General features: G+C 35.9%; 1 protein-coding gene across 3 annotated transcripts in view; it reads left to right on the top strand.

The window, feature by feature from the left end:
• DENND6A (DENN domain containing 6A) overlaps window positions 1–26,373 on the top strand; it is a 40,234-nt gene extending 13,861 nt beyond the window's left edge. For 2 of the 3 annotated variants that reach the window (XM_073230746.1, XM_073230748.1), the window contains 17 exons: window positions 2,279–2,391; window positions 4,411–4,491; window positions 5,555–5,660; window positions 6,286–6,365; window positions 7,412–7,474; window positions 8,253–8,308; window positions 11,856–11,978; window positions 12,453–12,548; window positions 14,417–14,511; window positions 18,577–18,642; window positions 18,741–18,805; window positions 19,365–19,454; window positions 22,164–22,217; window positions 22,323–22,432; window positions 22,633–22,735; window positions 23,569–23,643; window positions 24,112–26,373. In XM_073230746.1, the coding sequence (XP_073086847.1) occupies window positions 2,279–2,391; window positions 4,411–4,491; window positions 5,555–5,660; window positions 6,286–6,365; window positions 7,412–7,474; window positions 8,253–8,308; window positions 11,856–11,978; window positions 12,453–12,548; window positions 14,417–14,511; window positions 18,577–18,642; window positions 18,741–18,805; window positions 19,365–19,454; window positions 22,164–22,217; window positions 22,323–22,432; window positions 22,633–22,735; window positions 23,569–23,643; window positions 24,112–24,243 (1,508 nt within the window). In that variant the 3' untranslated portion in view covers window positions 24,244–26,373. The remainder of the gene's footprint in view (window positions 1–2,278; window positions 2,392–4,410; window positions 4,492–5,554; window positions 5,661–6,285; window positions 6,366–7,411; window positions 7,475–8,252; window positions 8,309–11,855; window positions 11,979–12,452; window positions 12,549–14,416; window positions 14,512–18,576; window positions 18,643–18,740; window positions 18,806–19,364; window positions 19,455–22,163; window positions 22,218–22,322; window positions 22,433–22,632; window positions 22,736–23,568; window positions 23,644–24,111) is intronic. The other variant, XM_073230747.1, reaches the window with a different exon arrangement.
• The last annotated feature ends 1,019 nt before the right edge of the window (window positions 26,374–27,392 follow it).

The raw sequence follows: 27,392 nt of genomic DNA, 5'->3' as shown, positions 1-27,392 counted from the left end.
AAGTAAAAATCATTTCCATTAAAATGATTTCCCATTTTTATGTTAATAATCAGAAAGCCATCACACAAATAGCATAGCTTTTAGGTCTTTTTGGAGATTTGTAGATCTTAGTAAATACACTGGGCAAGAGACTTGGAATTCAGTACAATCTTAGGCCAGTTGTGGAATTTTATTTTAAAATCATTGAATATAACCATTGGAAGTGACTTTAGAGATTATTTTAAGATACCCCTTATTTTTGTTGACAAGGAAATTGATACTCTTAGGTTAAAGGATTTCAGAAGGCTAATTACTGACAGCCCTGAGGCTCAATCCCATTGACTGGGGCTCTTTTTTGCCCAGATCATACCTTTTTTTTCATGACCACACTCATTGAACCATCTTTCACATTGAATCAGTATGTTGCTTTTGTGGAGCTACAGATTCTTGTATAGACAAGCAGAATGGGTCATACTAACAATATCGATTATTTCTGATGCGGTTGTAAGGCATCAGGATTGCCCTGCTCTTCCTAGGTATCATTTCTGCAAGGCAAATGTAAAAAATCTGGTAGTGCCTCCTTTGCCATCACAATAGGGAGGTCTGTCTGGATAACAAAGGTCTGCTCAAATAAGGAGATGATTTTTCTTTAGTTAACCTTTAGTGTGTGAAGGGACAGAACTCTGAAACATAAAATGGGAACCATTTACCTCAATTCACAAGGACACTATGGCTAAAGCCTTTTTGACTTGGTGAACTAGCTTGCTGACCAATTCTGTACAGCTTGTGGGTCCGGCTGGTCATTGGAAAGTTCTCACAGCATGTCCATGATCTGGAAGAGGGCCCGGTGGGTAGGGATTTAAGCCTGTGGGAGCTTCATTACTTCCCTTTCACAAAGCCCAGCATTCCTTACGTTTCTGGATGCCATCCATGTATCTTTCTTAAAATCCATTGCTTTTTCCTGCCCTATCTTACTAAGTGTCTCAGAGAAATTAATGAGTTTTTCTCAGTGGGCCTTTCTTTCTCCCCTTCCTTTCCCTTCCCTCCCCTCCTCTTCTCTCCTCTCCTTTTCCTTCCTTCCTTTTCTCTTCCTTTCTCATCCTTTCTAGATATAAATGTCTTCTAAAGAGAAACATTGAACCATCAGTATATAAATCTATTGAAGTAAAACAATGCTCGGAGTATTTTCTTTTAACTCAGATTCCATGTGTTTTCCTTATTTTAAACTATTTGTTAACAGATAAAAAAACTGAATTGACCCACCCTCCAGTCCCCTTTGTTTCTTTCTTCCACCACCAAAGAAGTATTTGTTTCTATAATTGCCTTTAGGAGTACATACTGAGTTGCTTTTTAAAAAGTTAAGCATATTGTCAAGTTTCTACTTCTTTTGTTGAGAATCTCATGTGCTAAAGAAATATAAGTACTTCTGTATGTAATAATAAAATATTGAGCACATTTCATATTTAATATAATCCTCTAAATATATTAACTGGGAAGACTTTGAGTGACATGCTAACTCGTGTGTCTTCTACTTTTAAGAGTACTTATGTGTTTTGTAATTATTGCTTGACAGTTTAGGTGAAATTTGCATGTTTTAAGAGGTTTTCTAAAATGATTAAAGTTTAAAGACTTTGTTTTTAATTAAAATGATTAAGTCTTACTTGGGCTCTTCCTGAGCCTGCTGTATCATGTTTTTAAAAAAACTTCTCATTGTGAAATATAAAACACATACAAGTCAATAAACAGAAATTTGCCAGCACCTCCAAAGTCCCACTGTGTCTCCTCCCAAACAGTATTTCACTCCCCCATCCAAATATAACCACTATTCTGATTCTTATATCAAGTCTTGCTTTTCTTTAGTCTTATAACCCAAGCATGCATCATAAACACTGTAATTTAGTTTTGCCTGCTTTAAAAAAAAACAAACCTCATATAAGTGGATTCAAACAATGTATTCATTTGTATTTGACTTAATTTTGCTCATTATTATGTTTGAGTCAACATTATATGCAAACAGTTTTCAAAAAATTTAATTACATGGGAATAATTTAATAGGAAAAATAGTAAAAGGATTTAGTACTTAAGATGCCTGTTTTATTACTGCCTCTAATGTTTGTCTCTAAGCAGCAAAGACAGCTTTGACAAGCTTCTTGAACTCTCAGTATCTCCTTTTTCTTCTCTAAAGCATGATAAAATGGGTTTAAATGATTGATGGGACCCCTTTAGCTCTAACATTTGATGAAACTGGATAAATAAATGTTACTCTATCTTTAATTTCTTTCATTTTTGTTTTCATTAGGTTGTCTTGGAGATACGCAGTTTTGTTTTAGATTTCGACAGTCTTCTAGGAGGAGGGTGTCACTTCACTGTCTCCTGGATCAGTTTGACAAAGATTTACCAGTTTACTTAAAGGTTGGAAAAGTAGTAGTAGAAGAATATCTATGTGAGAGGAAACAGTTACTGTTAACACTTAGAGCTTTCTGAACTATTTCGCTTTTGTTTTCTTATGATGTCATACTGCTGAGTTTCCTAAGTGAGTCTAATTCATAAGGACTCAGCATGTGAATGAAAGAGACTTTGTAAAGTTACTGTTCTTGAAATATTATAATACCATTGTGAACTGTAGTAATTGATTAGAATGTTGAGGCAGTTTTTTCTGGTATGGACGTGGGGTGGTACTATACCAGTAAATATTATCCAGAATTGAAGATTCCATGTGTAATCCCTACCTGCTTTATGATAGAATTATGGTTGTCTCTGTGATTTTTTAATGAGGTTCATTTTATAGTTATTGCTTATTAAAAACAATTTTAATAATTCATGATTCCAGACTATAGCTTTCTGTTTGGTATTCCACACTTAAATCTCTAACTGCTAGAGGAATGTTTCTATGTGGATGTCACATCAGAACACCCAGTATGAACTTGACATCATTTGCCTAAAATCAGCATTTACAGTTTACCTGCCTGGCTCCACTCATGACTCCCAGTTAACAAAGATACTACCTTTGAAGTGTCTCTTATAGCCATCTACTCCTTTCCATGACCTCTGCTAATATTATTAACATATTCTTTCAATTGATGATAATAATAGCTACTGTTTATTAAGAGCTTTTTAAGTTCTAGGCACTGTATTAATAAGCAGATGTTATCTCATTAATCCTCTTTACAGTGTTCTGAGAGAGTTCCTTTTGCAGATGAGGGATATTGAGGATAAGAAATTTGCCCAAAGGCATCCCACCTCTTGTTTTTACCAATGCAGTATATTATACACAGTGTTGCCAGTTCAAGTGTGTATATGTATTATATAAAGATAAATTGAATCTGAAATGACTACCTATTGCTTAATGAATGAAGAGTTAAGGATAGTACTGTTTCCTTGTACTCACTTTTTGGGCCTTCCAAAATAAGACCATTACTTTTCCAATTACCAATTTCATCTTTTTCTATACATGTGCCATATTTCAGTCAAACTGAACTATGTGCTTTTCCCTGACTTAGCTTGTATGTTCTTGTCTCTGCATGTTTTTGTTCAGACTCCTGGCCCTCTAAACCTGTAATGTCTTTGTCTTTGTTTAAATCATATCCATCCTTCAATGTTCAATTCCAGAACACCTGCCTCCCTGAAACCTTTACTGAATCCCCACAGACAGAGGTAATCTCTTCCCCTTGGCCTCCTTGGAACACTCTGCTGTTTATGGCACTCGCCCTCCTAGTACATAAGTCATTTCTGTGCTTTTCTCACTCATCTTAGATTGTGAACTCCTTAGGGAGCTTTGTCTTAACACATCTTTTTATCGTCTTTAACACAATGTCTTATTCAAAGTAGGTGGTCCATAAATATTTTGTTTAAAGAATAATAATCAAATAAGGACCTGGCCAACATTTATTCCATTAGCATGTAAACTCTTCTTAAGTGTTTTGGAATGTAATTACCTTTCAAATTTCCAATGTCTTATTATTATTTGGTAAAATTATAACTAGCTATGTAAGATTCAAAGAGGCATTGAACTCCTTTTATTTTCTCTCTTGAAATTTTACATCAGGATACTTCATTTCATTAAGACTGTCCCTAAGTCAAATATTAGGCAGAAGTATAAAAAAGACCCCATTAAATAGAGTTCTGGGGAAGCAGAATTTGATTGTTTCCTAACATTCATTAGCTAGTAAAGATATGAATAAAAATATAAGCTGAGTAGGATATAGGGGGGGAAATCTGACTTTAGTACTTCAGTTATAATTATTTCATCTTTGGGCAAGTTAGCTGGTTTTTATCTGGAATTACTGTTATGATTCTTGTTTGTTTTGGTGGAAAGAAGCGTAGCTAGCTCTTTGTGTATACCTTGTATCACAGTTTGGGTTTATAAAGAACCTCATGTTAATATTAAAGGATGGAAATACATATATGTTTTATTTGTTGCTTCTTTCATAGAAGGATCCTGCTTATTTTTATGGATATGTGTATTTCCGGCAAGTTCGAGATAAAACTCTAAAAAGAGGCTACTTTCAGAAGGTAATTTTCATATGCACTAGTAGAATATTTTTATACTGTGGTTAGAAAAATACAAACTGTTAGGATGAACAGTCTTTAAAGTTTTTGATATTTTTATCTTAAAACATACTGGAGTTTATATTTATCTTTTTTTTTTTTTTAGATCATAGACACTTGTCCCTAGATTTTTAACTGCTATTGAATTTTGCCTTCCTGCCATCTCTGTGCTAGATTCCTGACAATAAGCTACAGTTATTGTGTGAAACTATCAAAATCTGGAAAAATCTGCTTAATATTCACATTTTATAATAAGGGAAAGAGTAAACATATTGTAAAATTGTTACAACTAATAGAAGCCTGCTCCATCTTTTTGAAGAGCCATTAAATATATTTCAGCAACATCTTAGACATTACTGTTTCCACTTAAATATACAATCATTTTCTTTCTTAACAAAAAAAAATCATTTGGTTCTGATTTAGACCCAGGTAACAGGGACATAACTTCTTTTGCAACTAAATTGGCACCTTGACCACTAATTGATACTGGATGGAAAGGTAAAAAGTAGTTTTCAAGAAAAGTAGATTGTTCTTAAAAAGATGAGTATAATCTATATCTGAAGTGATCAAAGTATAAAGTCAGAATTTCTAAGTATGTGTCTAGTACCATTAAACTCTAAAATAAAATAGTCATAGGCCTTAATTTGAAAAAACATCACAATCTGCTTTTTTCTTATTAGGAAGAATTCATCTGGCTAATTCCTGATACTGCCTGGCTAATGACAACAATAGCTAGGCTTTGGATATTACCCCTGACATTAGTCTGTTTATAGGAAATTCTTTTTCCTGGAAAGTATGAGAATCTGTGAATATGCCTTTATGCTCTTAAAGTATAGTAATAAGGTTATACCTTTTACATTCTGCAATTGTAGTTTTATGTTCTAACCATCTTATTGTAAAAGGCTGTACTTAAAAATCTACTTTTTGCTGAATTTAGTTTGCTGATAATTGATTCTGTAAAAGATGACAAACTTAAATGATAATCATTAGTAAATTTTAAAACACATTGTTTCTTTTTTCTCTCCAGTCCTTGGTTTTGATCAGCAAACTACCTTATATTCATTTTTTTCACACTGTGCTCAAACAGATAGCACCAGAGTATTTTGAAAAGAGTGAACCTTATTTGGAAGCAGGTAAGTTAAATACTGTGTGAATTAGGTACCTTTATGAAGGAGTTTTAAAAATTTTATGGGAAATGGGTGATAAAAATGAAGTTGACTTCCTAAAAAAAATTAGTTAAGAATTTTAAGAGCTATATAGTGGGAGAGAGATGTAAAATTATTCTTCTGGTATCTTGACCTATAAACGCCAAAGACCATATCTTTTATTATCTACTTTACAACATATATGATGCCTATTTACTAGGATAAAAATAAACAAATATTGAGCTGCCAGTTCTAATACTCAGAGTACTGTTGAACAGAAATCCTTATGTCACTTGTTGCAGAGAGAAGGCCTCTGCCAGGTGGTATGCTTTTTGTAGCTAATTTTAGTAGTAATAAATGAACAGGAAAACTCCTTTTAAACTTACATTGTTTAAAAAAAAGTTAGTAGGCAGTTTACTTCCTAGAACAAACATGTATTTCTGTTGAAATGTATTTTCACTTGTTTTGCTCTTTTACTTTTTATCCTCCATCCTTCCCAGTATATTTTTCCTGTTCTAAAAAAAGCAGAAAGGAGTTCTAATTTCTAATGTCCCATTTTCCCTATCTTAATATTTCCACTTATACTAAGGAAACATTTTATTATATTTTCCAGCTTGTAATGATGTTGATCGATGGCCTGCCCCAGTGCCAGGGAAAACATTACAACTGCCTATCATGGGGGTGCTGATGAAGGTAATAGCTTGTATGTCACTTGTCGCCTTTTAAAAGAATTCTAGGAAGTTTACTTTACACGTGCAATGCACTTTTTAACTCCCTAATGACATTCAGTCCTATTATTGCTTTCACTTTGTCACTGATGTGGGGAGTTGCAGAGATACCGCAGTTCGTCCTACTGCACAGCGCCATTAGTCACACAACTCCAGGGACCCGCCAGTCTCGTTTCATCCCGTGGAGTTTGCGTGAGAGTGTCATTCTTATACAATACATGTGAATGTAAATGCCACCCCCCAGCATTCTGCAATTCCATGGCCCTCCAGAGACTGCAGAACACTTGGCAGAATCAAGTATGAATTAGTAAAACTTAAAAGAAATTAGGAAATACATTGGTTCTTAGTCTTAAATGATCTTCTGATGTAGTGTCAGATCAAGCATGTCTATCCCAGGGTATTAAGGTATTATTATTCCTCATTAAGTTTTCTTCCTTTTTTTAAGTAAATTAGCATTTTGCTTTTTAGGCTTTGTATGAATGTGTTCTAAGTGCTTTTGCAATTCATTTTCAAATTAGGCTTATTTTTGGCAACACTCTCTTTAGATGTGCTCATTTCGGTAGGATCTGTATTCTGTTCTTTCCCTGGGAAATCATCAGAAGCAGCACTCATAGCTCTGGGGTGAGCATTCCCAGGGTTTCCTGTGAGACTCATCCCAGCGTTTGGCAAGCTGGAGAGGGTGTGTTTGGGTGTGTGTACGTAAATGAGGCAAAGATTGGAACAGTAAACAGGAAGCAGTATGAAGCTGATGTCCCTTTTTTGTTTTTCAGCACATTTGCTTTTCAGTGGGTTAGTGTTAGTGGAAACCTTGGTTCATTTACCTTCTGCTGTGACCAAAAATAAATATAACTTCAGTTTTTTAATCTGACATATATATTTTGTTTTTATGGCATTTTATGGCTTTTTAGCATCAGCATAGACCACTTCTGGTCCCTCATGGTAGTGGGACCCACGAATTGTAGAAAGGTTATTCTTTGGCAGCCAAGTTACTTTCTTCTGTTTCTCCTTAAGGTACGGATCCCCACATGTCATGACAAACCTGGAACAACTCAAATAGTGCAGTCAACTCAGCAGGTAGTGTGGTACTGCAGTAGAATAATCCAGCACATGTAGTCTCTTAACATTGTTTTTAAGATAGCAAATGCCAAGTTTCTTGGGCTAATGATGTATTTCTGAGTATTAATGAAATATCTCATTAAGTGATTTTTTAATGCATTGATAATAAGCTTCCTAATGTTTCTCAGATGTTTTTTCTTTTTCTTTCTATGGTAGACACTGGGGAACTCAGAATCTATACTGTAATTATGATAACAAGGAGACTTTTTTCAACTAAGTTTAGTTCCAGCAGAACTTATCTTAGAAGAGTGGTCAGCAGACTTCTGTTTTTAGGAAACTCAGTCAAAAGGATTCTGTGGTCATGATTGCCTTTCATCTTCCCCAAAGCTACATCTGTTTTCATGGGTGGGGTTGAATTTTTCATTTGGAATATTTCAGCTGTTGTATTAACACTCCCGTTGTTCCTTTGATGGAATAAAAATGAGGAGCAGTAGGAAAACTGATTTTGCCAGTGTTGTGTATCAGCTTGGATGATGGTATATTTCATACAGCGTGACTTGACCTAATATCTGACTGTTGGATTAATGCTTTATCCGTGGAATCTCAGTTATCTTTGACCTTGTGCTTGTGTGAGAGGAAGTTTTAAGACCTTTTCTCATCATGGCTGCTCCTGGAGGAAAATAATATAAAAGAAGGGGCAGCATGGCTTATTGATCATGAGATAGCTAAGCATATTTTAAAAGTCAATTTCTGTACATTCTAGTGACATCTCTCTTTTTTATTTTCTGTCTCTTAGGCAGACACACATATATCTGTTATTTTACCTACTGTTCATGAAGTGGATCTTTTCAGGTAAAGAATACAAAATTTTGTTACCTGCCTCTTTTGCTGTGTGATATTGTTGATTTCTTCAGAAAATGAATATTCTTAGCATGAAATGTGGAAAAAACTGGAAGAAAATAGTCATGTTTCACATGTTAAAAATCAGTTGTTCAACCCTGACTAAAAGCCCTGATGAGCTCTGACCATCAGGGAGGTTAGGCTGTGGATCGAGTTCTGTGTGGTAGAAACAAATTATTTTTTGTTGGGTTTGGCGTGAGGATGGCATTGTAATGATGTAAGAAAGTGCGCTCACTTTTAGAGATGTATTTTCAAGTATTTTGAGGTGAAATGTCAAGGCTTGTGTTTTATTTTAAAATACTTCGGCAAGAAAAATAAGTGAGGTAAAAATGGCAAAATATTGTTAGCTCCAGATGATAAGAATATGGGGGTTCTTATACTATTGTCTTTATTTTTCTGAATGTTTGTTAGTAAACTGGGGACTTGATGTCCCATCATTCCTAAATCCCTTAGTGTCTAATTTCTTACAAATTAGGACACAATGCAACCATCAAAATTGGGACATTAGCACTGATAAATTAACACCATGTAATAGTAGTAAGGCCACATTCAGATATCATGAGTTGTCGCAATAATTCCTGGTTCAGAATCATCCATTGCATTTAGTTGTCATTTCGCTCCAGTCGCTCTCCTTCAGTCTGGAATGACTCCTCAATCTTCCTCTTAATGCCCCTGACAATTCTTGTGGATTCCAGGACAGTTATTTTTCAGGAAATCCCTCCGTTTGGGTTTGTTTGTCTGGGAGTTATTCACGATTAGATTCAGGTTCTGCCTGGTTTCTGATGTTGTTCACTTTGATCACTTGATCGTGTTCTCCAGTCTTCATTGTTATTTTTCCTTTTGTGATTAAGTATTTTGGGGAGATGCTTTGAAATTATGTATATTAGTTATTTATTGCTGTGTAATAAATTACCCTGATGATTAAGAGGTTTGAAAGAACAAACATTATTTCACGCAGTGTCTAAGGGTTAGGAATCTAGGAACCGTTTAGTTGGATGGTTCTAGCTCTGGAATCTCTACTGAGGTTGTAGTAACAATGTCAGCTGAGGTTTTAGCCAGTTGAACAAGTGGAACTGGAAGACCCGCTTCCTTGAAAGGCTACTTATTTGGCTGTTGGCTAGAAAAATCATAGTTTTTGTGATTATTGACAGTAGACTTCATTCCTAGCCATGTGGACTTCCCCATAGAGCTGACTGAATATTCTTACAATATTCAGCGGGTGATCTTGAGACAAGGTTGAAGCCACAGTGTTTTTTATGACCCAACCTTCAAAGCTGTACCTTGTTACTTTATACTGTTCACTACGTGTGAACCACTAATCCAGCCCACATCTAAGAAGAGAATCAGGCTCCATTTTTAAAAAAGTGTCAAAGAATTTGTAGAAACATTTGAAAACATCACACTATTTATGGGTATCAGTATGGACAGTTTTCTTGTTTTATTCAACAGGTTATTAAGATCCATTATTCTCATCTGTTTTGATATTCAGATTGTCCCCAATTCGGCCAGTGAGAATCTGCTTCAAGCTGGCCTCTGTTTTTTGACATTTCCTCGTCATTCTTTAAACACTTCCTTGCTTTCTGGTGTTAGATGTTCCAGGCTTATCTTTTCTTTCTAAATTACAAAAATTGATTTTTAATTCCCATACCATAACATTCATTATTTTAAAGTATATAACTCAGTGGTTTTAAAATATATTCACGAAGTTTGCAACCATCACTACTGTCTAGTTCCAGAACATTTCATCATTTCAAAGAGTAACTCTGTACCTTTAGCAGTTACTCCCCCTTTCCCCTCCCTCCCAGCCCACTAATCTACTTTCTGTCTATGGATTTGCCTATTCTGGAGTATCATATAAATAGAACCATAAACTATGTAGCCTTTTGTATCTACCTCCTTTCACTTAGCATATTGTTTTCATGGTTTATCCATGCAGTGGCATGAGTCAGTACATCATTCTTTTCAAGGCTGAATAATGTTCCCATTGTATGGATTTACCACATTTTGTTTGTCTGTTAATCCATTGAAGGACATTTGGATGGTTTCCACTTTCTGGCTATTTTGTATAATGCTGCTGTGAATTTGTGCCTAAGTCTTTGTGTGGACATACATTTTTAATATTCTTGGGTTCCAAGATTCATCTTCTGTTTTCTCTTTCCCAGCCTTGGAATCAGCCGTTTCTCCAAAAATCCTTGGCTTTTTGAAGTGGAGAATCAGCTTTGAAAACCAGGGTCTGGGCACTAGTCATGCTCATTGCTACTGGGAAATCATTGATTTTAGGCTTGCTCAGTGGACAGAGCCAGGGAATGAATATCTATCTACTATGTATCTATCTGTAAATGCATGCATAGATACCTACTTATATATAAGTACATATTCACATCTGTATTTATTTCTATATCCTTATATATTGAAAACTGTATAGTCACACCAATTCCAGTCCAACATGACAGGGTTCATTGTAGTTTTCTTCCTTTCCATATTTGTATTTAGTTTCTTTAGGTTCTTTGAGGAACTACCTCCCATTGTCCTTGATTTATTTGCTTTTCTTGATTAGTCCCTTGTTAATAATTAATCCCCCATCTCTGCTGAAACCTTCTCCTCCTCTGCATATACTTTTCTTACCCTTCTCTGGCTTTGACATTGCACCTGGCTGCCCTTCATGGACACCTTCCTTCCCCTGCAGGCTCTGCTCCATACCAGATTGACTCTCCTACCTCTTTCTTTCTTTCTTTTGTTTGTCATTGACTTTTTTGTTTTTTTTTTCTTTCTTGTATGTGGTTGTGTTTTCAACCAGGTAGACTCATTAAGATTTTTATAAATAGTTAAGTATTTTTTCTCTAATCTAGGAAAAATTGTTAACCATCCCAGGAAGAAATTACAAAATAAATAAAGTTACCAAATGTCTAAGTAAAGAACTAGAGCTGTGTCCTGAAAGGTTTTCACCTAGTTTAGGGATACTGTAAAAATAATACACAGCATTTCTGTAGGGGGATGACCTACCCAGGAAATCATTCTGCTCTTTGGCATTAGAACTCCACCTTGTGATTTGTTTTCATCATTTTTCCATTTTGAAAGCATTGGCTTTTAAGTACATCCAGTAAACATCCTTTGGAAAATTAACTTTTCTTGTTTCTTTAAAAAAGATTTAGAATAGAAATTTAAATGTAAGAAAGCAATATTGATAAAGTAGATCTGCCTGTGGTACAACAGTTGAATACTTATTTTATATGCTTTTATTGTTGTCAGTCATTCTGTCAGTATACATTTAATTTTGTAAAACTTGGAACAGTTCAAATTGATATATATTTTTATATATATCATATTATATGGGACATATTATATGCATTACCATATTCTAAATGAATTTATGCGTAAGATCAGGGTAGAAATACCTGGAAGAATTTATATAAGTATGAAGTTTTTAGAATGATTTTATAGGAACTTATAAACAGGGTTGGATAAGTAATAATGTTTGTGCTGTGTAACCACGTTTCAGATGTTTCTGTCCAGTTTTCCTTCATAGTCAGATGCTTTGGGAGCTGGTGCTGCTGGGGGAGCCTCTGGTGGTCATGGCACCATCACCTTCGGAGTCATCAGAGACAGTATTGGCCCTGGTTAAGTGAGTGTTGTCACGTGAGTTTTGGTCTTTGTTGGTGATAGTTGCAGCACCTTCCCATCTGTGATGTTTGCACACTCACTGCGCTGAGCCACACAACCTGGAAGAAGGCAGTGCTCAGCAGCACCATTTACTGATGGGAAAATTAATTCAGGCTCTGTGAGGGCTGGAATCGTGATTTTGTTTTTCCTAGTAACAAGCACATTCATTCACTTACATGAAGTAAACAACTGATACGTATTAGGCACGTCAATGGTCAGTGTCTAGTAAGCCTGAATGTCACCCTATCTCCTGCTTCAAGTCCAGTGTTCTTTCCAGATGCCCATTATTTAGTTCCGTTTGTTTACCAATGACTTCACCGTCTATTGAAATAGGTTATCCCTCTGGGAGTATGCCACATGTAGAGATGTTTTATGGTTATCGAGTTGGCCTTTGATTTCTGTCTTCTTTGCTTCACACATTCTTCTTGTTTCACAGCTGTATTTCTCCATTGAAGTACGTCAGTGATTTCCGACCTTATTTCACGATTCATGACAGTGAATTCAAGGAATATACTACCCGTACTCAAGCCCCGTGAGTAAATGAAATAGCTTACTGAGTATTACCTTTATAACCAAATTATGTAGAATTATTTTTGGTAATAATCTAAAAGTTTAAATTTTGAACTTACTGTGAAGGAAGGTTTGAGTCATTGCTGGTAATAATTTCACATTTCAAGAGTTAGTATTTTATTTTTTTTGAATGGTTTTATTTATTAGTGGGACAGTCATCTGACTGTAGGACTCTTACACTGTCAGTATGTCTTCTTGTCTGTAACTGCCCTTTTCATTGAGTTAGCATGTAAACATGAAAAGTCTCCCCAGTTTGTGAAAGGGGAAAGGATTGTCTCACCATTTCCCTTTTAGCTCCTGCTCTAGTTATTGCTCACCTTCTTATAGCTACATTTCTAGAATGACAGCAGAAATCTCCAAATCTCCATTTATTCCATCCACTTCTTGGTCGTCTGGCTGCTTCTCAGTCTGTTGCAGGTTGATTTCTCCATCTCCATGGCAGTTGTTCTTGACCAAGTCATCAAGACCCTCCTGACTGTCTGGCCCAGTGGGCACATATTGCCCTGTTTTTCCTGCCTTTCCTTTCTTGTAACATTTAAGCTGTTACTTTGAAAATACTTTAATCCTTGGTACCACTCTGACGTGGTTGTGAGGTGGTGCATCTCAGTCTCGCTTCACTTTCTCTGCCAGCCCCATAAATGTTGGCATTCTGTAGTATTGTGTTCTAGGTTCTGATTTCAGACTGATAATCTTTTCTGTACCATCTTATCTGTACTCACAGCCTCTGTCAACATTTATATACTGATGGCAGAAGTTTATCTGCCTAACACATGTCTTTGCAAGGTGTAGACCTATATATCCAGGTTTTTGTTGTTTTTACCACATTGCCACCTGGATATCTTAATGGCACCTGGAGTGAAACATGTTCAAACTGAATTCTCTTTTTGTCTCCTTTTCCTCCCTAATCCCATGCTTCTTCCTATTTTCATGGATGGACTACTTCTCACGTGGTATCAAAAACCTGAATTGTCATAAATTTCCACTTCGTATTGTGCCCCACATCGTTGTATCAAATTCTGTCAATTCAGCACCCTAATGTATCTCTATAACATTTGTTATCTTCGTTCCAAAGCTCTCTTCCCTGTATTAGTGTTTCTAGTCTTTCTCATAAACGCTGTTGTTTTTTTCCCAAACTTCTTCCCCTCTTGTAGGACATCTTCCAGATTTTCCCTTGAGTGATCTTTCTAGTAAGTACATTTCATTTACGTGACTCCTCCACTCGGTTCTCTGGTAACCTCCATTTGCCTACAAGGTAACATCTAACCTTGTTAGCATAGTAACTTGGTACTTAGTGACCTGGCCAGCACCTCCCCGTCTGCTTTCATTTCTGACTATTCGTCTTTCCCTCTGCGCTCTGAGAATGCTGAACGATTGGTCATTCTACAAACAGCCATGATCTCACTTCGTCGCTTTGTGCGTACTCTTCATTCTCCTGTGTCGCCTTTACCTCCCTTATCCACTTGGCATAGAATTCCTTCTCATCTTTCATATCTTTGTGCAGTTGTCATCTGTTTGGTGAAGCTGCCCTTTAATCCCCTGGTGGACATAGTTTCTCCTCTGTAATTATTGTACAGTTTAGACCGCCATCACTGTCTTCTAATACCTGGTGCATAACTCTTCTTCCTTTGTTCTTTTAGAAAGACTATGTCCTTTTATTTTTAAATGCCTGGTGCTAAACATGGTACCTGTCATGCAGTTCATATCTAATACATTGAATGAAGGAAAAGGTAGCCTATTTATTGTTCAGTCTAAAGTCATTGTAAACTATTCTTCACTGATGGAATATTCATCTTTTTCTCACTTTTTTTCTTTTGTTTTGTTTGTATATAGGCCCTCTGTCATATTAGGAGTAACCAACCCTTTTTTTGCAAAAACACTTCAGCACTGGCCACACATTATTCGAATAGGAGACCTTAAACCTGCAGGTAAAGTATAAACTTGGTGTTCTGTTTTCAGTGTGTAATGTGGCTGAGCAGGTTTATTTCTTCCCCTTTGTTTTCATGTCTTGGTCACTTTTTAATTATGTTGATAGAAACCTTCTTTGAGGCAGTCTAAATAAGGCCTTTGGAGAAGAGTGCAACTTCCCACTAAAATATATAGGTCCTTATATTTGTGCACATGATGACCTCCTACCAGAAAATGCACTTACAGTGTTATAAACATGGTATGAATTATAACAAAGTGAAAACTCAAAAATTGGAGCTACCTTTTTTTATATGCAAGCCCAGTTAAACAGGGATTTCTAACACTGCTTGAATGAAACCTTATAGAAGCCTGAATTAGTCATCTTAACACACAATTCTTAGTTAAGTCTCAAAGTAAGTATTACATGTTTCTCTGGCACTCGTATTGATTAAGGAAGTAGTCAAAGGTTGTGCTTACCTTGCTCATCGTAGCTGTTTTAATAAATGCTTTTTTTAAAGAGTAAATTAATTCTGAGGTTGGAAGCCTTATATTAACTTAAATGGCAATTTAAAGGTACCTCTGACATTCCTTACTGGCCATTCCTGAACTTTCCATTGGAATAGTTGAGACGTGAGATATTGAAAATATTTCTTAATAACTTTGTCATGTGTTACAGACTTTTCTTGTGATATTCACAGGTATTGAAACATTTAATAATATTATTTTATAAAGTATCTCTTCTGGTGTATACACAAATCTAGATAGATAGATAGAGTCAGGGAACAACACTTTACATCAATTACAAATATTAGACAAATATTAGACTCAATCTTAAACTGAAATCCTTAGAAGCCTTATGTATTAGAGGAAGGAGCAAAGGGCTTCACTGTGGCAGTCAAATCTGTGTGATTTTAGGCAGAACAGCCTCTTTAAGCCTCAAATTCTTTGTCTGCTAGGAGCTTTAAATGCAGGGTCTGCCTCATGGCACTCTGTAGGTGTCATGATCCCCTGCCATTTCATTAGGGAACTGTCTGATTATTAATGGTATTGTAGAGCACAGCAGTCACCTGAGTCTTAGGTAAGAAAAGGTATGACGTTTTTTTTTCAAATCTTAATTTAATCTTGACACTTTCATTGTTTCGTTCTATTAATCTAGACTGTTTGATTAGTTGTAATATAATAGACTACTGTCTTTTGAAAAAAGGCTCTTTGTTGGGATGTAAGTAGAGGAACTTTTGCATAAAATCATTGGTAAAGTAGCATGAATTGAGAAGTTTAACTTTTTAAGAAACTGCCAGATTGTTTTCCAAAGTGCCCCACCAGTTTACATTCTCAACAGTGATCCTTTCCAACATTTGGTATTGTCTGTCTTTTTCCTTAGAGCCACTTAGTGGGTTTGAAATGGTGGTTTTAATGTGCTCTTCCCTAGTGCCTGATGATGTTGAGCATCTTTTCATCTACTTACTAGTTGTTTGTTTATCTTTGATGAAATGTTGATTTAAATCTTTTGCCCATTTTTAAACTTAGGCTATTTGTTCTATTTAGTTGTAAAAGCTCTTGACATAAGCCTGCTTTCAGATATATGACTTGAAAATATTTTCTTACAGTATGTGGCCTTTCTTTTTGGTTTCTTTTGAAGCGCACATGTGTTTAACTTTTTCTCCAGTTTTATTGAGATATAATTGACAAACAGCACTGTGTAAGTTTATAGTGTATAGCCTAATGGCTCTAGCTTGTCAAGAGGCCCAGTACCACAGGGGCTTGCCTGATAACAGGGCACGCGCAAGGTCTGAAGACCTTGTCTGAAAGTAACCAACTTCTAAATCTAATTAACATTGTAGTTTTATCCTCTCTGTGTGCTTTGCTTAGTTCCTTATGGGTAAGATGCCTGTGCACTGAGAAAAGGTTATATAGCCTAGCGCTGTCAATCATCCTGTCGATCAAAGGACAGAAGACACATGGCAGGACTTCTGCCATCTTAAGAAATAAAAGCCAAGCAAACACTAACAGTGGAGCTGCTTCTGTTTCTGCTCAGGAGAAGTACCCTACAGTGCATGTACTTTGTCCTCCAGGCTTTTTTCTCTTCAGACTCCTTTGAGTAACACAGCAGCCCAGCTCGGGAGTCCTCAGGAGTCTGAACTGCAGTTCAGACCTGTTGTGGCTTACACTATTCCCCTCCGGTGGCTGTGAGAGTGTTAAATGCAGATTCAACCCTGTCATCTTACTCCTCTCATCCACGACCCTCCGTGCCCACACTTTCAGTCTCTCAGTTTTTGTATATGTCAGACATCTTTATAGTTCTTCCTGATCTGACCTGTGAATACTTCTCTGGCTTTGTCTCCTGCCCCTCTTTGCATCTTCTCCATTCCTGCCTGTATAGGGTGGTAGATAAGAGCTTCACTCTGCAATTGGACTGCCTTATTTCATATCCCGATTCAAGCATATTATCTGCATGTTCTTGCACAAGTTGTCTGTTTATGACAAGAGGTAACACCTCATCTGAAGGGGCATTGGCCAATCAGAGTAGATGATGGCAGTAGACAGCCGGAACTGGTGTGGACCAGATGAACATCAGTTTTGGCCATGCTTTAATGTCTGCATCTGTGAGATGGGTATGACAAACATGCTTATATTGTGAAGATTAAATGAGATCATTCATGCAGGGCTCTTAGACCAGAGACTGGCGGAGATAAATACTGAGTAAATGGTGGCTGTTAATATTCTAACCATTACTTCAACTCTTCAGGCAACATGTTCTTCATGCTTCTGGAATGACCTCTTTACCAAAAATTTCTTTTTCCTTTGGATAACTTTTTATTTTTCTTATAAGACTGTTTTTAAATATTGCCTTTTTTAGGAATCCTCAATAATTTTTTCTCTCCTCTGGCCAGGATACTTTTCTCTATTTCCATAGTATCTTGTTCATAATTTTACCTTAGCATTTTCCCTTTGGTATTGTCATTTGTCTTAATGTGCCAGTAGATTATGAGCTTCTTGATACCAGGAATCAGTTGTTTTGTTCTTTTATTACCAGTTTCTTGTATTTACTAACTGCCGAATCAGTGAAAAAATAAGTCTGGGTATCTATGCTGTTGACTTCTTTAACAAGTATCTGTTTAATGTTATTACTGGAGCAGTTGATAAAATTGGACTATGTAGACTATACTATTCTGCAGCTTTTCTGTAAGACTGAAGTTATTTGAAAGTAGGAGTTTATAAAAATATCTTTTACCATAGTTCATGCTCTTAAAAATTTTTAACTATAGACAATTACAAGTAAAAATGCTCTATGTTGCAAAATTCCACTGCTGTAGATAAGTCTAGTTAGCAGTTTGATCTATGTTAACAATTTAAACAAAAATATTTTGTAAATTTACACTTCAGTTAGGTAATCTCTAGATTGTCTTTCAGTTCTTAGGTTTGCTTATGCAGAGAGGGAGGATGGAGAAAAGAAAGAAAGAACGTCTGTACACTTGTGTTTGTCTTGAGGCATTTTTCTGTCTGTTAGAAGGGTTGTTTATATTGTAGCTTCTCTTGACCTGAAGACCAGAACCACTGCATCTGCTGCACAACTCATTCCGATAACCAAGTCTTGTCCATCTGTGCGCTGGCCTGGGGTTGTGACATATGCTGTCACCACCTGGTGGCAGTGTTCCTTTCTCCAACGCAAAAGCAGAAAAGAATGAATAACTACATCTCTGTACCAACTTAGGAGTTGCTTTCAATTCAAAAGACATTTTTATCTCTGGCACATCAATTTTCAGTTTCATGTATTTGGCACAAAGATTTAAATTACAAGTTGAGTGACAAAAGGGAAAATTTTTAGTAATAGATATTAATGAAAAATCAAATGCCCATTTTATATAATTTGTACAAATTGTTGCTATAATACTGTAATAACCCAGTGTTCCCTTTATCCGGTTTTAAAATACCCGGAATAAACTCTTGAATATTGATGCTGAGAAGAGTACTTTAACTACCACATCTCTAAGTAATAAGCAGTAGATTATTAATCTTAAAAAATTTCAGTTTTGTGATATGTGAGATTTGAATAATTATGAGCATCTTTATGATTTTTCCTTCAGGTGAAATTCCTAAGCAGGTTAAAGTGAAAAAATTGAAGAACCTAAAGACTCTGGATTCTAAACCTGGTATTGACTTATATTAATTTTTAAATATATACTTATATGGGTACTTGGGTCTTAGTTTCTTATTTTTTTATTTAGTTCCTTATTTTCTTTTCTTCTAGGAGTTTATACTTCCTATAAGCCATATCTAAATAGAGATGAAGAAATCATAAAACAATTACAGAAGGTAATTACTTGCTCATTTTATAAATTTCCTTGTTCAGGTATGTATGCAATACCCAATTAGGCAATATGTGCTTTATGTATAATAACGTGAAATGAGGTCTGTGTTTTGAACCAAAGCTTCATAAAAATCAGGAGACCAAAGTAGCAGCAATAAAGGACCTGGCTGCAGCTACAAATCTTTCTAGAAGCTTGGGAGTTACAGTGAAAAAGTCAGAGTCTGCCATTAGGTAGACTAGCATTTAACAGTAGGGGACAGTTAGCATTCTTTTTTGGAAAATGTAATAGTTAATACAACAAGTATGAAATAAAGATAGTCTTTGTTGTGAACTGATAACTTTGCGTATGGGTTGAGTGTCTTATGTTTTGTTGGGTTTCTAAGGATTCTTTTCACAGGATATTGCACAGTGAACTTCAGATTAAATTACTCCAAGATGAAGGTCTACGTTTTTTTTAATGTCAACTAAAAATATATATTTATTTATCCGTCGAACCTCTATAATTATCTATTCTTTTCTATTCCCTGACACAAGAATATAGGTTCTCACTATTTCTCTTTTAAGGGTGTACAACAGAAACGTCCCTCTGAGGCTCAGAGTGTTATTCTCCGACGCTATTTTTTGGAACTGACACAAAGCTTCATCATTCCGTTAGTAAGTTAACATCTATATTTGCTCAATTTAATGATTTGCTGAAGGATATATGAATGTTATTTCCATTACGTTAACATCTATATTTGCTCAGTTTAATGACTTGCTGAAGGGTATGTGAATGTTATTTCCATCCACCAAAACCTTATCTTAAGTTGTGTGTTTTGCCTGTTCTTGTGTTTAGTGATTAAAAATAGAGCCCTTTTCAGGGATCCGGACGATGCTGCGGTTGTGGCTGCATCCAGCCCACCGTCTCCTGGACTTGCCATAAGAAGGAGGAGGGAGATGTCTAGGCTGGCATGTGCATACAGTGAGACAACGAATTTGACTGGATCTGTACTGTTGGAACTCAACCAGGAGTTGGGAGGGGTGCAAGTTGTAGCACCCCAAAATCTCATGACTATAGACTATCTATGGTTAAAAGAACATATGGGATGTGAACAGATCCCAGAAATGGGCTGCTTTAATTTGTCTGATGGTTCAAGTACAGTTGGAAAATATCCATCATATTATAGATAAATTTTCACAAATGCCTAGGGTGCCTAAATGGTTTTCTTGGCTTCACTGGAGATGGCTGGTAATTATAGATTTGCTTTGTTTATGTCACCGTATTCCTATTATGTTAATATGTGTGTGCAAATTAGTTAGTAGTTTAAAACCTATACATATTTAAGGTACTATACAAGAAGATATGTCAAAGAAATAATCAATCCTCCCAAGTTTCCTTCATATGCTACATCTATAGCTTTTCTTCTTCCTTCCTAATTACAAACCTTAAATAGAATTCGTGCCTCATATCGAATTTACCGAGTATCATAATTCCTCCAGGTGGTAAAGATACCTCGAGACAAGTGCTGGGCATAGAAGCCACAGGGCATAAATCTGCAAAGAAGTAAAAAGCTAACCTTTGCAAACAATATGGCTTCTCTCTCACTTACCAACTTTACATTTCCCTGTATGGCCCCGGAAGATGACTGGTTAGCCAGAGACGGGTAAGATTCCTCAAGGGAGGAACAACCTAAGACAGGCACAGTCGCAGGGGGGCCATCAGGTGAGAATTTGGGGATCAACAGAGGTGAGGCTCAGAACCTCACGCCCCCTGCTTTGAGAGAAATCTTCTGCATCCGTGGATGTCTTGCTGCCCTTGTCTAGCCTGGATTAATACTTAGTCCATAGGCATACACCTGATCATCTGATCATCTACATTTGCCTTCTTACAGCACTAAACTATGTTTTCTACCTTTATCTTGCATCTACCTACCACTTCAGCATTTTATTAAAAATAAAAATAATAATAATAATAGGAGAAATGTGGGATCAACATATAAATCAAGTACAAAAATCAAATGAATATTCATATTTGACCTGATGGTTTATAGGTCATATTGCATGATCAAAACCGAAAGTTTCTGTGATGACTGCCCTTGTACTGTTCACCATGTAAGAATTTATTCACTCTGTAAGAATTCGTTCACCATGTAAGAACTTGTTCGTTATGCTTCAGAAGATTGGAGACTGACGAGAATTAGGCTTGAGATGGATTAATGATTGTACATTGAGCATTGACCCCCCTATACTGAATTTTATTGTTGTTAACAACCATTTGATCAATAAATATGAGAGATGCCCTCTCAAAAAAAAAAAAAAAAAAAATAGAGCCCTTTGCAAGAGACCTGGACTCTTTGTCCTTAGCTTTGCTAAGTCACTTCTTCCCTCTGACCCTCAATTTCTTTATCTGTAAAATGTGGCTTATTCTGCTTATCCTACATGTCTTTCAGGGTTGTTGTGAATCTTAAATGAAATAATCCTTGTGAAGTATTATGTAATTATTACATTTTGCACCTCAAGAGGAGGTTTTCCTAGAGCTTCTTTCTCTGATATTATTTTCTTGAGCACAATTTGATAAGATACCCATGTGACTATTTCCGTGATAACAGAGGCCTTATCTGTCTTATTCATTAGCTTTTCCTCAGTCTGGCATATGGTAGCACTCAATAAATATTTATGGAGTAAATAGCTGTGTGATATGATCATTCTGTGAAATTCAATGGAATATTGTATTAAAATATTGAAAGATGCCTCTCAGTATCAGACAGTAACATGATATTCTAGTGGGGAGGCTGCATCAGAAACAGATTCCATGCAGTTATTAATGTACAGTAATCTGTCTGTGAATATTATATGGGGGCAATCTGGAGATCTTTGTTACTATATTTTGGGAAGAAATTTCTTGGTCTGTAGATGTCAGTTTGTTTTGTTCCACCTAAATCTGCTTAAGTAGCTGAACTTCACTGTAGTGCTTAAGAGCATGGGCTGAAGTCACGTAGGCCTGAATTCAAGTTCAAGCTGTGTGATCTTGGGCAGGTCACTTAATCTTTCTAAGCCTCAATTTCCCAATAATACCTGCCTGCCTCACAGTATGGATTAAAAGGGGCCATGTACATAAAATGTTGAGCACCTTTTCTGGCACATATTATTAAAAATATGTGGTTCCTTGGATTAGGTAAGATTTAAATTTTTATGGAAAGTCTGACTTCTCAGTTAAATCTAAATTTAATTTTATCTGTTGTGGGGAGTGATGGTATTGTTGATGCTCGTTGAAAGAGCGTATGATGGAAACCCATTTCTTTTAAGTTAAGTCTGTTGAAACATTTTTGAAGGCTGTCTAGGTAAAAATGCTTAGCTTTGATTAACTTTTTCTCTTGGTTTTAGGAAAGATATGTGGCAAGCTTAATGCCTTTGCAGAAAAGTATTTCTCCGTGGAAGGTATAAATATATTCACTTAAATTCCTACTTGAGTTGTCTAACTGTAATTAACTTCTATGAATACATCCACTTATAATTTTTAATACAGTATATACTGTCTCCTAGAGTCCACCCCAGTTAAGACAATTCCTTCCAGAAGAATTTATGAAAACACTTGAGAAAACAGGACCTCAGCTGACTTCTAGAATAAAAGGCGATTGGATTGGACTTTACCGGTTAGTCTTTTTTTTCTTGTTTACCCATCTGTTTTGCTTTATTTAACAAAACAAAACAAAACAAAAGCTGGACTTAAACTTACATTCTTTTTAAAAAATTCCATTGCTTCACGTGGTTGTCCAAGCTGTAGAGAGGAAAGGTATGGAGGAGAGGAGGCAAGTCATAATGAAACTTTGCTTTTTAAAATTTATTATTATAGGCATTTCCTAAAATCTCCAAATTTTGATGGTTGGTTCAAGACCCGGCGGAAGGAAATGACCCAGAAATTGGAGGCACTCCATCTAGAAGCTCTTTGTGAAGAGGTTAGAGAACAGCATATTTTTGTGATGATTAACAACTATTCAAATTAAGATAAGTTATCCTTCGAGGCTGGAAGATTATAGCCATATCCACTACTTAGTAAATTAAAATAGCTAACCTTTCTAGTTCATGCACTGTGTGCTAAGGACTATAGGTGCTGTATATGAATAATGTCTTTTCATTTTCACCACAATTCACTGAAGTGGGCATGTTACGATCTGCATTATGGGACACCTGAGGAGTGTAATTTAAATGATTTGCTCCAGCTCACATCACTGCCAACCAGTTGAGCTGGCCGTGAGCTGGAGCCCACTTGAATTGGCTGGCAGAGCTGACTGTGTACATCACCCTCCCAGCTCTGCATTCAGGTATCTCAGGTTGGAAGCTTGAATCAGCTACAGTGGGAGTATTACACCATAGAGATTGGCAAATGCTACAAACCGGAGACTTTTCTGGAGAACCCATTGTTAAGTAATTTACTAGTGTTCCTCTGGATGGAATCAGGCTTCTATTCCAAGCATACTAAACCCAAGTCTTTCTCAGTTACTGTTAACAACTTTTTCCTGTATTTGGACTGGCTTTTTATATTCTATAATTTTGGAGCCTATTTTAAATTAAGCTACATATGAAAACATAAAGGACAGCCTCATTTCCTTTGTGTTTCGCTTGAGGTGGGATGGCTTTAGTGTTAACTTTCTAATCATCATCTCCCAGCAAATCGTTTTGAGAGAAGGAACATGATGAAGGCAACCACGGATGAGTCCAAGATGAGCTTATTTGCAGTTCAAAAAGTATTTTGAGTATTTACTAATTTAGGATCTGTTTATTCTTCTAGGACTTACTTCTCTGGACCCAGAAACACACGGAAGTAGAAACAGTAGACCTTGTACTGAAGCTAAAAAATAAGCTGGTATGTAGCCCAAACAGCCAAAGATCTGTGAAGACATTTTCCTCATATTTCGGGTGACAGCCCATGATAGAGCAGAAGTAACTTTTAAATGAGAGGACTTGAGTAGTCAATTGATGGTAGGTCTGACTGAAAATATTTGGTCACTCAAGCAGATCATAATGATGACATACTATCTTTAAAGGGATTTACATGGAGTCTAATGAGCTCCACAAAAAGCCATTGTCACTTACATTTGATACCACATGGTATGTGTAGGTATTATTAATTTACATAGGAGTCTTTTATGGAGCTCAGCAATGCATTGTTTAAATGGCATGTTGTTTGCTTTTTTACAGTTTCTGTAAATTCTGGTCTAAGCCTAAAGTTTCCAAATTATTAAACCTTAAAAGTGTTTATTTAAAGAATATAATGTATCAATAACGACTCAGAGGATATTTTAAATGTTCTTTCCAAATGTTCCCTCTGTAGTTGCAGGCTGATCGAGAGCATTTACCTGTGAAACCTGACACTATGGAAAAGTTACGGACACACATAGATGAAATTATCTTAGCATTGCCAGAGGACCTACAAGGCATACTGCTCAAAACGGGCATGACATGATATTTGCCAGGACTGTCCAGCCAAAACAGACTGTGCACCATGAAGCATACTGACATTTCAACCGGACGCACAAAGGAGATCATCTCTCGGAGTGGAAAATAGCTGTGAATGCTAGTGACAGGGTGGAAAGATGATACTGTATAAACAGACTTTTTAGTGCATTATTTTTAAGAATGAATATCCGTGGTGGTTCCACTTTAATACTGAAACACCGAAAGGCATTTCTGTATTTTTAATCATGTTCTAAAGTGCTCTTATGAGAGACCTGTGGGGCCATCGTTATAAGTGATTCCAAACTGCAGTGCTGGCATTGCAGATATTTTTTTAAATTGGTGCTGCTTTGCCCAATCATGTTAAAACTCAGGGGGATATAAAAATAACATTCACACTGGCTGTCTTCTTAAGAAGAAGGAAGACTCAACTTTAAACTGTAGTTAGAAGGGATGAATGCTTTTGTAGTGCCTTCTGTTGTCCTACATGTTTCATACAGCCCAGCTGCTGATCTTGAAGCTTTTTCTTAACTTGATTATAATCTGTAATTTTGTAAGGCATTCTTCTGAGCAATCATTGCTTAAAAATACATTTATTGCCCCCCATCATGCTTCTTGAGTAGGGGCTTTTTTTTTTTAATTATCAAGGTTTCATTTTATTATTTTTTATACCATTTTCAAATTTAATCCTATCAGTTTCTTCAAAGGCAAAGAGGCATCTAATATTAATTATGGAAGAGTTTTTATTTCCTCTTACTCTTTACTAATTGGGCCTGGTTAACTTAATTAGCTTGGATATTTTTCAAAGACATTCTAATTATAAATCTCAATCAGCTATTTTTAAAACTGAGCTATTCTTATTTCAGAGGCATTCATAAACCTTTTATGTGACAGTCATTTGAGTGATCATAAGATTGATTTCCAGTGTTACTTGTTTGGTAGGGTTTTCTCCCCCAAATTAACTTTTCTCAGAACACTTTCCCTCTTATTGTACATGCAAACTTTTGCTTGAATCACTGTTCTAGCTAGCTTTGTCATTGCTGTTTGTCTTTGTTTCTCTTTTGTTTTGTTTTAACTATACTGCCTTGCCAAAAATAGAAGATTGTGGTTTGGTAGAGTAAGGTTTCTTGGTTTGTGTTTGGAGTGTCCTGCAGAAGCCACTATTTAAAATAGGCACACCTGACATAGCCCATATGTAAATAGCTGTGTCTTGAATTATCCTCTAAGTAACCAAATTTAGTTGTATGTGTTTGTAAAAGAAATGGCTTCAGAAACTATGACCTTGTTTGCTGTTGATATAACTCTTAAGGGCACTCCTGACCCAAGAAAGGCTCCTTATGTTTGTAACTGTGGTCTTATACTCAATGTGCCCTTTTGTCCTGGATACAGTCTCTTGAAGCATACCTCAAAGTCATAGAGAGAATATGGCATTTGAAAGAAATCGTTTGCCTTGGATCATAGGAGTTATTTTATTAAACAACAGTTGTCCTTATGGAAAAGGAACAACTACTTTTATATGATAAAGTATTTCATATCTTTCTGGGAAACCTTATTTAGGTATAAATGGCCATCTTATTATTTTTCAAAAAGGTGTATTTTAATAATCTTACTATTTATAGGCAGTTTGTGACCAGAGTTTAAAAGTTGTTAATGTCATATCAAGATCTTTTAAATTATACCACTCCAGGATGTATCATTTCAAGTTTATTTTGCACAGCTGAAGAGTAGCAAAGGATGCCAATTAGCATAATAATGGTATCTTCATATTACTGTATTTAACTAAAATCTAACACATGTTAAAAACCATATCATACTTAACTGGTTTACCTATTAACGTCACATTATGGACTTGTAAAAAAAACAGCTTAAAATTGCGTTGGGAACCTGAGAAAGACTGACTGGTAACTGAATTTTTTGAGTGATTTTCAGAGTTGTCCTTTTCTCTTTTTGTTTTTTGAGGACACATTGTTAAGATCTAAAACCTGCCATTTAATGTTTATTCTCCACCAGCATCAGAAGGAATCACTGCTTTCAGTGTGTTATGTGATGCCTAGTGCCTTCCGTTTTCAGTGAGAAAGAGGTTTTGTGAAGGCATCTATGGTCATTACCAAAAACTGAATTAAAGGCCTTGGATTTTAAAGCACTTGGGTATCTTGCATTATTTCTGAGTTAAGGATGGAATGCTTGGAAAAAATGCATATAATCAATGAAACCTGTGCATTATGGGGTTCCTTTTATTTCCTAACTTAGTTTTTCAATTTGAATGTAAATTCTTCTGTTTTATTTCATTATGAACAATTGAACAGTTCAGCTTACTAACAGGCAGATCAAGTAAGTGACTTTTAGCAGTGTATCGATTTTATGAAATGTACTGATGAAAATTTTTTAGCTTAATAATCTAGGGATTGTTAGATTCTCCTCATTTTCTACCTTTTCTTTTTATAACCTTAAATGTCAAATTACTTTTATTTCTGCCTCTTCCTTTTTAGGTAACAAGCATATGCTACTGATTTGTTACTAATAAAACATAGTGGATGTTATTTCTTTTTGAAGTTACTGGGTAATAGCCTTCAAAGTATATTATGAAATATTTCAGTACATTTAAAAGAGATGCCATTAAAATTTGTCCTTTTGTTACCACTTGCTCATACTTAATCCGTTTGTTTTTATACACCTGAATTTTACTTTCTCCTTCTAGCCCAACGTGGGAGAAAAATTAATTACTAACTTGCTAATATTAGTTCTCTAAAAACAGATAATTAAAGAAGACAGTAAATTTCTCTAACTATGGATAAATATTTAAATAACTATATATATATAATATATATTTTTGCCACTGGCTAACATTTATTTATTTATTTATTATTGTGGTTTCATTAATTACAGTCACATGAGCAACATTGTGGTTACTAGATTCCTCCCATTATCAAGTCCCCCCCCGACATACCCCGTTACAGTCACTGTCCATCAGTGTAGTAAGATGCTATAGAGTCACTACTTGTCTTCTCTGTGCTATACTGCCTTCCCTGCGCCCCCTGTACATTATGTCTGCTAATCATAATGCCCCTTAATCTCCTTATCTCTCCCTTCCCCCTGCACCCTCCCCAGTCCCTTTCTCTTTGGTAACTGTAAGTCCATTCTTGGGTTCCATGAGTCTGC

This window comes from Manis javanica, chromosome 3 (assembly GCF_040802235.1).
Source record: "Manis javanica isolate MJ-LG chromosome 3, MJ_LKY, whole genome shotgun sequence".
NCBI classification, from domain to species: domain Eukaryota; kingdom Metazoa; phylum Chordata; class Mammalia; order Pholidota; family Manidae; genus Manis; species Manis javanica.
The sequence above is the reverse complement of the archived record's forward strand: the minus strand, read 5'-3'. Positions and strand labels throughout refer to the sequence as shown.